Here is a 12688-nt window from a genome sequence, read left to right as displayed (position 1 = left end):
GAGATCCCCGACACTCGAGGGCGATGATGTAATGGACAATCGCCCTTAGATTTCGTACAACTGATTGGAGCCCCCGATTCGCAGCTCGGGAGCGATCCGATTGGACGATCGCGCGCCTCGGTGCTTATCGGATGTGGGATATGTAGTGCCCTCTCACACCCATTCAGTGTATGGCAGACGTGAGCGTGACATTCATGGCATTACGGGTGAGTCTTGTACCCCACCGTTATTCGTTATTTATGGCTTATTATTTCGTGGGTATTGATGACAAAATGTCAAGCGGATGTTATGGAAAATGTCCGGTCATTTTTTGTGTGATATAAAAAAAGAGAATAATTTAAACGTGGCCTGCCCTGAAGCCCAATGTTGATTATTTGAAATGGCGTGGTAGATTTCCATTATCCAGCACTGTACGCATTGGGTGTCCCAGTTTGTGTCTTTTTAGATCAGTTTATGGTTTAACGTTTCATGACGTGATTAAAATAATACGAATCTCTGAGTTGTTTGCCTCAATTAAGGTGCCGTGTGCGTGTGTTTGAGTGGGAGGTTTTTGATTCGCAGATATTTTAGTACAGTTGTAAAAAAATGTTTTAAGGCTTAACCGTTAATCGCATGGAACATAACGGTAAAAAAAACGGTTTCTGGTTTTGTGCACGTAAAAAAAATATTAAATGAAACGTTTCACGATTGTAGATCTTCCGCTAAGAAACGACAGGAGCGACCACGTTGCTGTAATTAATGTGTTAGCACCCTGGACTTGCAATGCAGAGGTCGCCGCTTCGATTCCATCTCCCGGCACGGGAGCTCCCTCATTCTCCCACTGCCTCTGTCCGCCCTGCAGCACGAATGGGTTCGCCGTAGTCAGCGGTTGTGTGGTGGGGCAAAGTGTGGGTATGCACACCGCTTTCAACACATCAGAGCCCCCTCTAGTGGAGGCCCTTTCTCCAACAGTGGCGTGAGCAGGCAAGCAATTGCTCTTGAACTGAATAACTTGGGCAAATCTAGCATGCGGTGACTCAGGCCACCCTGACATTTGTACGTCCGTGCGTCCTAATGGGAACGCTTAACGAGTTCTGCCTTTTAGCATCTGCAATCGAATCCGAAAATGACTACTCGATATTCTCATGTGTCGTTTATAACCCAAATATTTAGCAATTGCCTTTGCTTTTGTATCCCTTGTGCCATTAACAATGACAGTGCATCAATTTAATTTGCGAAATTACACGGTATTATTTTAAATATATGTAGAAACATAATAATTAATCACTATGTAACACAATTTTTGTTCCTGGGTAGTAAGTGTTATTTCGTAATTGCTTATGCCTAAAAAGTGTAGAAAATTATTCCTCACAAACTTTGCTTTTGTGACCAGGACAGTGATATTTTGAAATTAACGTATTTTCAATGAGAAAACTGGCGATTTTTTTTCTTTTCGTTCACAAAGTCAGAAAAAAAATATGAATCAAATTTAACATGTATTTATACTAAAGTAATACAAAAATCACTCCAAAAGATTTAGAAGTGAGTAGTTTTTCGACATTTACGATTATACTGTAAATCACTTTCACGAATCAGCCCCCAAATGTAGTCTCCCATCATGTTCTCGTTATACTGTTCTTGGTAGTGGCGTGCCTTGCTTATCCGAGTACGCTCCCATGTTCTCCTTGAATTTATCAAGATGAGCATCAAGGATAAGGACTTTGAGGGACATCGTACAGCGCCTTGTGCCGTAGTTCTTCACCAGAGTCTCAACCAGCTCCACATAGTTTTCGACCTTGTAATTGCCCAGGAAGCTACGAACCACTGCGACAAAGCTGTTGCAAGTCGCTTTCTCCTTACTAGTGAGCTTCTTGGGGAATTCATTGCACTCCAGGATCTTCTTTATCTGTGATCCGACGAAGATACCGGCTTTGACCTATGCCTCAGACAGCTTAGTGAAGAAGTCTTGAACGTACTTGAAGGCTGCCGACTTCTTATCTACAGCTCTGACAAATTGTTTCATAAGGCCGAATTTGATGTGCAGTGGTGGCATCTTGATCCCTGACAGGCATGCCGAGATATGCCTTGTAGGCTTCACACATCTTAGCAGATGCTCCCACAGAGTACTTTTTCGCTCTTGTCTTGATAAATTTGCGGCAGACATAGCAAAATGCATTTGCCGGATGCTTACAGCCTCTTGATGGCATCTCATAAAAATGCAGATATGTATCCACTTAGGCAGCTGGAACTAAACTGGACTGATGGGCTTAAGGCTCCTATATTTATATTACTATTTATATTACTGTAAAGTTCTAGAATGTTTTGTAGTTAATCCAAGTTTACTCAGCACTGAATCTATCTGGAATGTTCTGGAAAATAGGAAAATTTCAAAATATCAATGTCCTGGTCACAAAAGCAAAGTCTGTGGGGAATAATAGCCGTTTTCTGTACTTTTGAGTTATACGAAATTAGGAAATAATACTTACTACCCAGGAACAAAAAAGAATTTTGTTACACAGTGTTATCCCACAGATCAGATCCACGGCACGAGACTATATAATCACGCCACCCAGTGTCAAAGAAATATATTTCTCAAGTAAAACATAGATTGCAGTGTTATTTATAGTTGAATATTTTTGTTATCATGAAATAAATAAGTAATTGTGATTTCCTGGTCAAATGAACATTGAGGTGGTGTTCATGTTGTGTTTACAGCCCTGAACCAGTGGTGGAAATTCCTCTTTCCCATGACAGGGGCAATTCTATCCTTAGGACAACCTCAGTTGACTTCCCCACAAAGCGGTATGGATTTGATTGACCCCCGGGGGATGATGGGTTGAGTCAACCCCCTCGCAATATTTTAACCGGAACCTTCCGATTGTGAGCCATACACTATACTGCTAAGATACCTCATTTCGCCAAATGCTCGTTTGTATTTAATTTCTTATGTATTTACCATTTCTTTGGTGAAAAGTATGGAACGCATTAAACAAGCTGTCATTAAGCAATGACAGATGATATCAACGGTGAAATTATATTGCCATCCATATTCCTTACATTTTAACACAGCATTTCGCGGCCAATATTATCCATAATAACGTTTTTTTGGGTTAGATCACGTAAATATGAATGTGTTGTTTAACCCGTCACCAAAGCATGCTTTTTCGTCACTAGTACAGCACACTCCAACACACCGGTGTACTGTACTAGTAACGAATTGGCACGTTTTGTTTAGGTGACAAACCTTACTAGTTGGCAATGTCGGGTGGTGGCGGGTTTAACGACACGTTTATATTTGCGCGATCTAACCCAAAAAAACCTCTTATGGATTCCTTACATTGTACTGGGTATGCCACGTGTTTCATCACTTTGTGGTTTAAATATTTCGTGAAAGATTTGGCCAATAAAGGTTAAATTATTCAGCAGGTTTGGACAGAAGGATTTGGCGTGCGCTTGCTTGCTTGCTTGCTTTTTAATGAGCTTAAAATGCATTGGCGAAAAACACACACAACTGGGCATTTTTGCTGTTTGTACTGTACAGTATGTCATTTTCTTTGCATATTAACAGATAGCAGGTGCAATGTATGCCCATGTGTTACACGAAGCTATGCCACATATGCTGTGTTCGTTCTCATGATAGTAGCTCTTCATACATAACATAATAATGACCACATCACTTCGATTCACTGACTGCCACTGGCTACCTATCCAATTGCACATCCTCTGCTCTTCCAGTTGTGATTGTCTCTCCATCGTTGGTCTTTTTAAGGCATTCTAACTTCACCGTTCTCTCTTATTGTCGGGCACATATCAGCTTTTTCACTTTTCAATCCTTCTGATTCTCCATATTTCCACAACATGTATTTCCAAACTCAATTACAGCATTTTCAGATTTTTGTTTCATTTAGATGCTTTGTAAATAGTTTTTTTTATTTTGCAACCAGTTAATTGGGGCATGTTTGACGAAATCATTACCGATTGAATGTGCAATGAGATGAACACGGAACTGTTGTATGGATTTCTCATGTCAAGAAGTTATTATGTGACACGCAAAATAATCACTTAGTACATTTTGTATTCGTGCCATTGTTATAGCGCCAGACTATCACAGAGGTTCAGCGTTCACAGACGGATGTAGGTTGATCTGTACGTGCTGTTTGTGTGTCTTGGGGTTGCTCTGTGCTCTGTACAGTGTCTTTATTTTATTTTAGATGCAATACACATTCCAATTGTATTTATGTACAGTGAGGGAAAAAAGTATTTGGTCCCCTGCTGATTTTGTACGTTTGCCCACTGACAAAGAAATGATCAGTCGATAATTTTAATGGTAGGTTTATTTGAATAGTGAGAGACAGAATAACAACAACAAAATCCAGAAAAACGCATGTCAAAAATGTTATAAATTGATTTGCATTTTAATGAGGGAAATAAGTATTTGACCCCCTCTCAATCAGAAAGATTTCTGGCTCCCAGGTATCTTTTATACAGGTAACGAGCTGAGATTAGGAGCACACTCTTAAGGGGAGTGCTCCTAATCTCAGCTTGTTACCTGTATAAAAGACACCTGTCCACAGAAGCAATCAATCAGATTCCAAACTCTCCACCATGGCCAAGACCAAAGAGCTCTCCAAGGATGTCAGGGACAAGATTGTAGACCTACACAAGGCTGGAATGGGCTACAAGACCATTGCCAAGCAGCTTGGTGAGAAGGTGACAACAGTTGGTGCGATTATTCGCAAATGGAAGAAACACAAAATAACTGTCAATCTCCCTTGGCGTGGGCCTCCATGCAAGATCTCACCTTGTGGAGTTGCAATGATCATGAGAACGGTGAGGAATCAGCCCAGAACTACACGGGAGGATCTTGTCAATGATCTCAAGGCAGCTGGGACCATAGTCACCAAGAAAACAATTGGTAACACACTACGTTGTGAAGGACTGAAATCCTGCAGCGCCTGCAAGGTCCCCCTGCTCAAGAAAGCACAAATACATGCCCGTCTGAAATTTGCCAATGAACATCTGATTGATTCAGAGGACGACTGGGTGAAAGTGTTGTGGTCAGATGAGACCAAAATGGAGCTCTTTGGCATCATCTCAACTCGCCGTGTTTGGAGGAGGAGGAATGCTGCCTATGACCCCAAGAACACCATCCCCACCGTAATATATGGAGGTGGAAACATTATGCTTTGGGGGTGTTTTTCTGCTAAGGGGACAGGACAACTTCACCGCATCAAAGGGACGATGGACGGGGCCATGTACCGTCAAATCTTGGGTGAGAACCTCCTTCCCTCAGCCAGGGCATTGAAAATGGGGTATTCCAGCATGACAAGGATCCAAAACACACGGCGAAGGCAACAAAGGAGTTGCTCAAGAAGAAGCACATTAAGGTCCTGGAGTGGCCTAGCCAGTCTTCAGACCTTAATCCCATAGCAAATCTGTGGAGGGAGCTGAAGGTTCGAGTTGCCAAACGTCAGCCTCGAAACCTTAATGACTTGGAGAAGATCTGCAAAGAGGAGTGGGACAAAATCCCTCCAGAGATGAGACCAAATAGAGTAGCAGGGTGACCGGGAGCAGGTGGAGGGCTTCACGTGAATATTCAACACACCGGTGGGCTAAAGTAGTGAACTATTTGTTTTTTGTCAACGTGACACATTTTTTACTGGTTGGCCGTGTCGGGTGGTGGAGGGTTGCGACACATTTTTAAATAACGCGATCTGACCCAAAAACCTTTATTATGAAAAATACATTTTGTTAATATTTATTTTATTTGTTAATCCGGGAAAGCTACAGTGACTCTCAAGAACGAATTGAGTTGATTCTAAAACTTTTGCTACAGATGGATGTACGGTATTGACCACTGACTGGAATTTAACTCACAACCTTTCGATTGTGGGTCAGACACTGCCACAGCAACAGCTGGCCATGCTGTCACTGCACAGAGATAACGGGATCAAACTGATCGCTGGAATGTTTCTGCAGGTTAAAGCTTGGCAGAAGAACCCTGATAACGTCAATAGGCATTGCTGCGCCTCTGTTATATAACACCGGCCAAATGGCAGTAATTGAGATCACGTTACACAATTCACCGTGTGGTATTCAGGTCTGCTATTAATAGTTGATCCTACACAATTCCCCTTACGTGTGGCACCAATTAACGGTATTGCTTGTTAATTCCCATCTGGTGTTGCTTAATTGGTGCCTGCATTTGTTGCTGTAAGTTTAATGCTGGCGAAGGGAATGTTGGCTATCTATTTACACATTTTGCTTCTGAGTATGCTCCTGCGTTAGTTCTGTGAGCGCCCATTTGGAGCCTGTGTCTTGGCATCCATCTGCTAAGAGTGTTCTGTGGGAAGGTCACTGCTCATGCTATCATGTAGGCACGTAACGTTGCATCGATCAGTCAGTCGATTAAAAGCGGCTCTTATCCTATCGATGCATGCATTGAATCATGCACACGAGGATCCCTCATTTAAATATTTGCAAATTACACACTTAGCACTACTGTATAAATTTTCATATTTGCACTGTGTAATTATCCGATGTGTTTTCGAGTTGTACCATGTGCAAGAGCGAAACCTCACGAGGAACCTTGTCAGATGATATTTTTGCATCTTGCAGATACTGCCTCATAGGCATTAAAACGTCTAATAAAAACACTGTACATGCAAGACCTGGATATAAAATAGGGCACGGCATTCGCACAGGCAGCTTCACAATGCGTTAGCACTTGCTAATGGAAGCAATGGGATTTAGTGGTGGTGGCAGGGTCGGTGATTGGTAAATGGAGGAGCTGTTGTCCATTTTAATAATTTATCAGCTCATGATAATGGCAGCATAGCTGACATCTTTACGTTTGCTTTTGATGTAGGCTCTAATATGTTCAATGCAGTTAAACACAGAGCATCTGTTTCCCCAAAGGGAGGCTCTTCAGTTCAGTTACCCGATCCCGTATTGAAGGCACGGTTCAAAAACAAGACATTTAGTAATCAGGGACAATTCTTCACATTTAGAAACACGCGTTTTGAGTATTTGGCTGCTATACATGTCCACATGATACACCACTTCGTTGAGCTATCATTTGTGGCCAAGCGCTACGTACGTAGCTCAGTGGGCCTTACCTGGTAAAATATGTAATCGTTTAATAGTTAATTTGACCATGACATTGGTCAATCATTGATCAAATATTATCTTATTATAAACCAGAAGAGACACATTTACTAGACTTCAATTTTTTTGTTTAAATAAGTATTTATTCAAATACTTGTTTTGGAAAAGTAATCAGATGTAACTGTATGCAAAAGTAATTTTGTAAATCCACTGGTGGATAAGGACGTTATTTGACAGCACATTAAAACTAAACTATATTTTTTATTTTACCAAGTAAGGCCCACTGACCTATATTTCTCCTTTTCTATCTCCCCCTGTCCCCTCTTCCCCCTCTCTCCTCTTCTCCTACCCCCACTGTCTCTCACCCCCCCCCCCATCTCTCTCCCTGTTTCCCTCTCTCACCTCTCGCCCTGCTGATTCCCACCTCTCCCTTTCCAGTCTCAATCTCTCTTGCCTCTCCCGAATCCTCCCTCCCAGTGCCTGTCGATTCCTCTCACTCTCCTCTTTACGTTTAGCTCTCTTCTCTCTTTCCTCTCTGCTTGACGCCCCTTCGCCCCCCCTCCCTCCTCTCCGTCTCTTCCTCCCTCTATCTCTCTTCTCTTTCCTCACCTCCCACATCTATCTCCCATCTTCATCTCCCTCACCTCCCTCCTCTACCTCTATCGCATTGGCGTGGGATGCACGGCCGGGGTGGAGGGGAGTGGGGGGAGCGCGACGCACGAACCAGGCTCAACGCTGTGGGATGCAGGTGACGTCATGGCGCACTTTGGCCGTGCCAGCCAGGCAGACAGGAATCCAGGCAGGAATCCAGGCAGGAAACTGATTACAAAGCGTCCTTCTTGGATATTGGGAAGTTACTCTATTAACACAAATACAAATATGCCAGGTTTATTTATTCTTATGAATCGATTTACCTATTTGTGGAAATAGTGTGTATTGTGTCCAAATGAGAGATGTCATATATAAGTTGTAATTTGGGCAATGGAATAAGTGGACAAAACGTCTGTCTCGTCATGTTTAGTGATGCCTGCAGGCATCTCATCTGATGCCCACAATACCAGCAGGTGTTATACATCGATAATTTTGATTCCGTATGAGCTATTAATATAACGTTTAATAACTGAGGAAAGTCACAGTCCCTTTTCGAGCATGTGATGATACTTATATTCTGTTTAACATTCAGAGCCAGTGGTGGAATTTAAATTTTCCTCAGATGGGCATGAATATTTATAGGCTGCCCTCTGCTAACTTCCCATGAAGTGGTACTCATTAACTGGGGAGATGGAGGGCTGAGTCAGCCCCTGACTGGGATTGGAACTGAGAACCTTGCAACCGTGAATGATGTGCTCTATCCACTGCACCACTGCTTCCCCCAATATCGAAGTACTGCAACAGCATACAAATACCCACCAATACACGCCAATATCAATACCCACCAATTCACGCCAATACCACAAACACCAATATACACCAATACACACCAATACCAATACACACCAACACCACTACACACCAATACCAATACACACCAATACCACTACACACCAACATCACTCCACACAAATACCACTACACACCAACACCAATACACACCAATACCACTACACACCAACACCAGTCCACACCAACACCACTCCACACCAACACCAATACACACCAACACCACTACACACCAATACCACTACACACCAATACACGCCAATACCACTACACACCAATACACACCAATACCACTCCACACCAACACCACTACACACCAATATCACTACGCACCAATACCACTACACACCAATACCACTACACACCAACACCACTCCACACCAATACACACCAACACCACTACACACCAATACCACTGCACACCAATACACGCCAATACCACTACACACCAATACACACCAATACCACTCCACACCAATACCACTACACACCAACACCACTACACACCAATACCACTACACACCAATACCACTACACACCAATACCACTACACACCAATACACACCAATACACACCAACACCAATACACACCAACACCACTCCACACCAACACCACTACACACCAATACCACTACACACCAATACCACTACACACCAATACCACTACACACCAATACACGCCAATACCACTACACACCAACACCAATACACACCAATACACACCAATATCAATACACACCAATATCTATGCACACCAAAACCAATACACTCCAATACCAATACACTCCAATACATATAATATCAATTTGCAGTCTTTAATTGGGTGGTAGGCGATCTCTAATCGGGTGGTAGGCACGTAATGCTTCACTCCCATAGCAATTTTATGAATTGTCTCGATTCAGGCTAACGATTTGATTCAATAATTGATTATTATTAATTATCTCATATTTACTATCTCTTCTGTATTGTGTCCCATGTTGTTACTAGTTTGTACAAGGTGTGTTTTGCTGCATTAACCCAAGGGTAACATTATGACATGGTTTGCAAATGTTATCTATGAATCATGCGAATGAGTCGGTACACGCATCGTTAGCATGACTATCGATTGGATTCTGAAATCATGCTTCCTTACATGCTGGTGGGTGGCGCTGTGGCAGAGCAGAGTCTGTTAACATTTGTGTAGAGCAATGTGTTGGCGATATGTGTGCGGACACATGGGCACTGAATAACAGACCCTCGACGAGTTAGGAGCAACTAATAATCAAACCAACATGCTGGTGAAAATATTACAGGGATTATTTTTCAAGCAACGGTGAATCCACAACCGAGATAATTCACCCACGGGTAATCAACAGGTAACTGTACTTACACGCAAACTCTCCTTGTCGTGCAGGCATAATTTCAGGGTCAGGGGTGAGTGAAGACTCCCCCCCCTAAGGCTCGCTTGTGGCGGGGCCTCTAGAGTGGTAGCAGCAGCAGCGACGGCGGCAGCGGCAACAGCGTCCCAGAGCACGATGGGGAGTTTCCCAGGCACCATCGCTACGACCGAGCCCACCGTGCCATCACCCGTGGACACGCACACGTGCTACGGGGCACGTCCCCACAGCTCGGTGCTGCAGGGCAGCCCCATGGGGGGCATCCCCACCGTCTTCTTAGCCAACCTGGTCGTCGCTGTGGTGAGTCGATACGAGCTGCAGGCAGTCTTCTTCTTCGTACGGCTGATGTTCGTGGAAGGTAACGGCCGTGTGATTTTACGTTGAGGTGGTTTAGCCAGATGATTGCGTCAGGAGTAGCGGAGTGGTGTATCGCCGTGATGATGCCTAATTTGTATTTTTGAATCGGGCATTGAGTTATTACATGAGGTGCAGTGCAAAATACTGTTTAAGTGGTTCAGGGAATTCATGACTGCTGTGTCGGAGCACTCAGCCACTGTGACCGAGACACTGTTGTAAATTCCCGGTTTCTGCCAGCCAAGCGTGTAACATTGCTCTATTCTGTACCGTCGCTGTATTCAAGCATCTGCCGGACAGCCCCACACGTGTCTACAAGAAAAGGGCTCTGATTTCTAGTCTCACCTTTTCAGCGAGATCGATTTCAAAATATATATTCTGCTACTTCTACCACGTGTAGATGAATGGCTGCCTTGTCCCTGCGTGCCCCCTCCACAGATCCTTGTGCTGGTGTTCTCCTACCTACGCAAGGCAGCTTGGAACTACGGGCGGCTTGCGCTGGTGTCGGAGAGAGATAGGTGCCCCCTTTGAACACACGCACACACAGTTGGATAAATAAAGTTTTACATGATTGTTCGGTATATATTTTTGTTATCGTATAAGTTAGCCAGGTCTTAGAGTCGCTTCCGAGTGAGAGTTTCCAGAAAAATATTGCGAGGAAAAAATGAAGTCGGCGTTTGTTATCAAAATCTTAATTGCTAAGTGTTTATATAAATGTAGTAATAAACGTTCCCATTTCCTGCAGCACTGCAGGCTGTAACGTTTTCGGTGATGTATTTCTGCCGAACCCGATATCTGACAAGTTCAAACCCAAGTAATGCGGCTCACGGTATTAGTGAGCATCGGCTAAATCCAGCACAGCACACAAGCGAGCAATGAGGCCAGCTTCACACCTGGCCACGTTTAATATCCTCTTTGCTGATGTTACTATCGGGTACTCGGTTAATTCTGAATTGTCCTCGGTGAGGCCCAAGACAGACCAATATTATTCAGTCCCAAGATTTGTTGATACGCGAGTGTAATTGTTATGCAGTGCCCTACCTGCTGCAGCACCGCACCCCACACACGTACACCCACGCGTGCAAATCGCTTCTCGCCCTGGTGTCTCAATGACCAATGCCGCTGAGGCGCATCTCCCGTGTCTCCCCGTGCAGCCTGGCGTCCCTCTTCTACAGCGAGACAGACCGAGAGGGCTCCATGTCAGAGGCCAGCTTTTATGAAGAGGAGGGCCACTACAAGGTGCCTTTTTCTTCGCTGCATCGACCCTTGGATCACAACAACTTAGAGCAAATGATAGCACTCCACTTTCATTGAGGGGACTGTGCAGGACAGCCTCAAAAGACTGGGATTCACAACAACACAAACTGGATGGAGTTAAACCACAAAAGAGTTGATCTGTGAGGCTGATGATTGAGCAGTGGTAGAGGGAGATCGCACCGTACATAGCCAATCCTGCTAATTGGAGGTGCAGGGAAGGACAACAAACTAAGCACAAATTTAAACACAAGTCTTGTTGTTGTGATGTTACTCAAGTGCCATAGTGACATGTCCTTGGCTCTAACTTGTTTCTGTTACAACGCTTCAAACTTGATCAGTCTAGGTTCATATCTACAAGATTTGCTCATGGGGATGCTGTGCTTTAGTGCACCAGCAGCATCCACTACCAGCACTACCACCACCAGCATCAGCACCACCACCAGAGCTACCACAAACACCACCACCAGCAACACAATCAGCACCACCATTATTACCACCACCAAGGTCACCACCATTACCAGCACCGCCACCACCACCAGAGCTACCACCAGCACCACCACCACCACCAGCAGCACTGCCGCCACGTGCCTCACCATCACACACAATATCACTCCACCTCGAGTCACTTGTTTATCTAACGTGTGTGTGCCTGCGTCTCAACTACAGGGAATTTTCTCTTGGATAAGAGGCAGCTTCAGGGTCAGGTGAGAGATGCAGACTTGACACGGAGAGACTGACATTGACACACGTGTCTATTTGTACTTTATTAGTGTATTACATAATATTGCCGATGTGTATACATATGTCTATAAATTATATAAATGATAAGCATTGCCGTCCTTTTACTAACTTATAATCCATTTGTAATTGGTTGAGCATTCATGTGCAACTTAGTCTACACCTTGTGTTTATGTATGCGAGTCTATCATTTATTTGTGGCTTTGTAGCTCTTATACATTTGTTTGTATGCATCTGTTGATTAGAGGAGTGGCAGAGAGCGCTATGAATCGTCAATGTGAATTACCATCAAACCGTATGGCTTCATCTGCCCTCGATCAACTCGGTCTTAACGGAGGAGCTTTGGTGCTGGCCACACCACTCATTCCTACACCGTTCCTGCTTTAATAGGTGCTCTCTAACAGAGTGATGTTTTTGTATATATACGGAGCTATAAT

The 12688-nt window shown here is 43.8% G+C and overlaps 1 protein-coding gene across 2 annotated transcripts in view; it reads left to right on the top strand.

The window, feature by feature from the left end:
• Positions 1-106: 106 nt before the first annotated feature.
• Positions 107-12688, top strand: part of LOC142929706 (osmosensitive cation channel TMEM63C-like) — a 42933-nt gene continuing 30351 nt past the window's right edge. For both annotated transcript variants that reach the window (XM_076071421.1, XM_076071420.1), the window contains exons 1-5: positions 107-206; positions 9920-10202; positions 10695-10774; positions 11411-11495; positions 12180-12217. In XM_076071421.1, the coding sequence (XP_075927536.1) occupies positions 10041-10202; positions 10695-10774; positions 11411-11495; positions 12180-12217 (365 nt within the window). In that variant the 5' untranslated portion in view covers positions 107-206; positions 9920-10040. The remainder of the gene's footprint in view (positions 207-9919; positions 10203-10694; positions 10775-11410; positions 11496-12179; positions 12218-12688) is intronic.

This window comes from Petromyzon marinus, chromosome 33 (assembly GCF_048934315.1).
Source record: "Petromyzon marinus isolate PM22_M1 ecotype Great Lakes invasive population chromosome 33, UKy_Petmar_22M1.pri1.0, whole genome shotgun sequence".
In the NCBI taxonomy this organism is placed as follows: domain Eukaryota; kingdom Metazoa; phylum Chordata; class Hyperoartia; order Petromyzontiformes; family Petromyzontidae; genus Petromyzon; species Petromyzon marinus.
The sequence above is the reverse complement of the archived record's forward strand: the minus strand, read 5'-3'. Positions and strand labels throughout refer to the sequence as shown.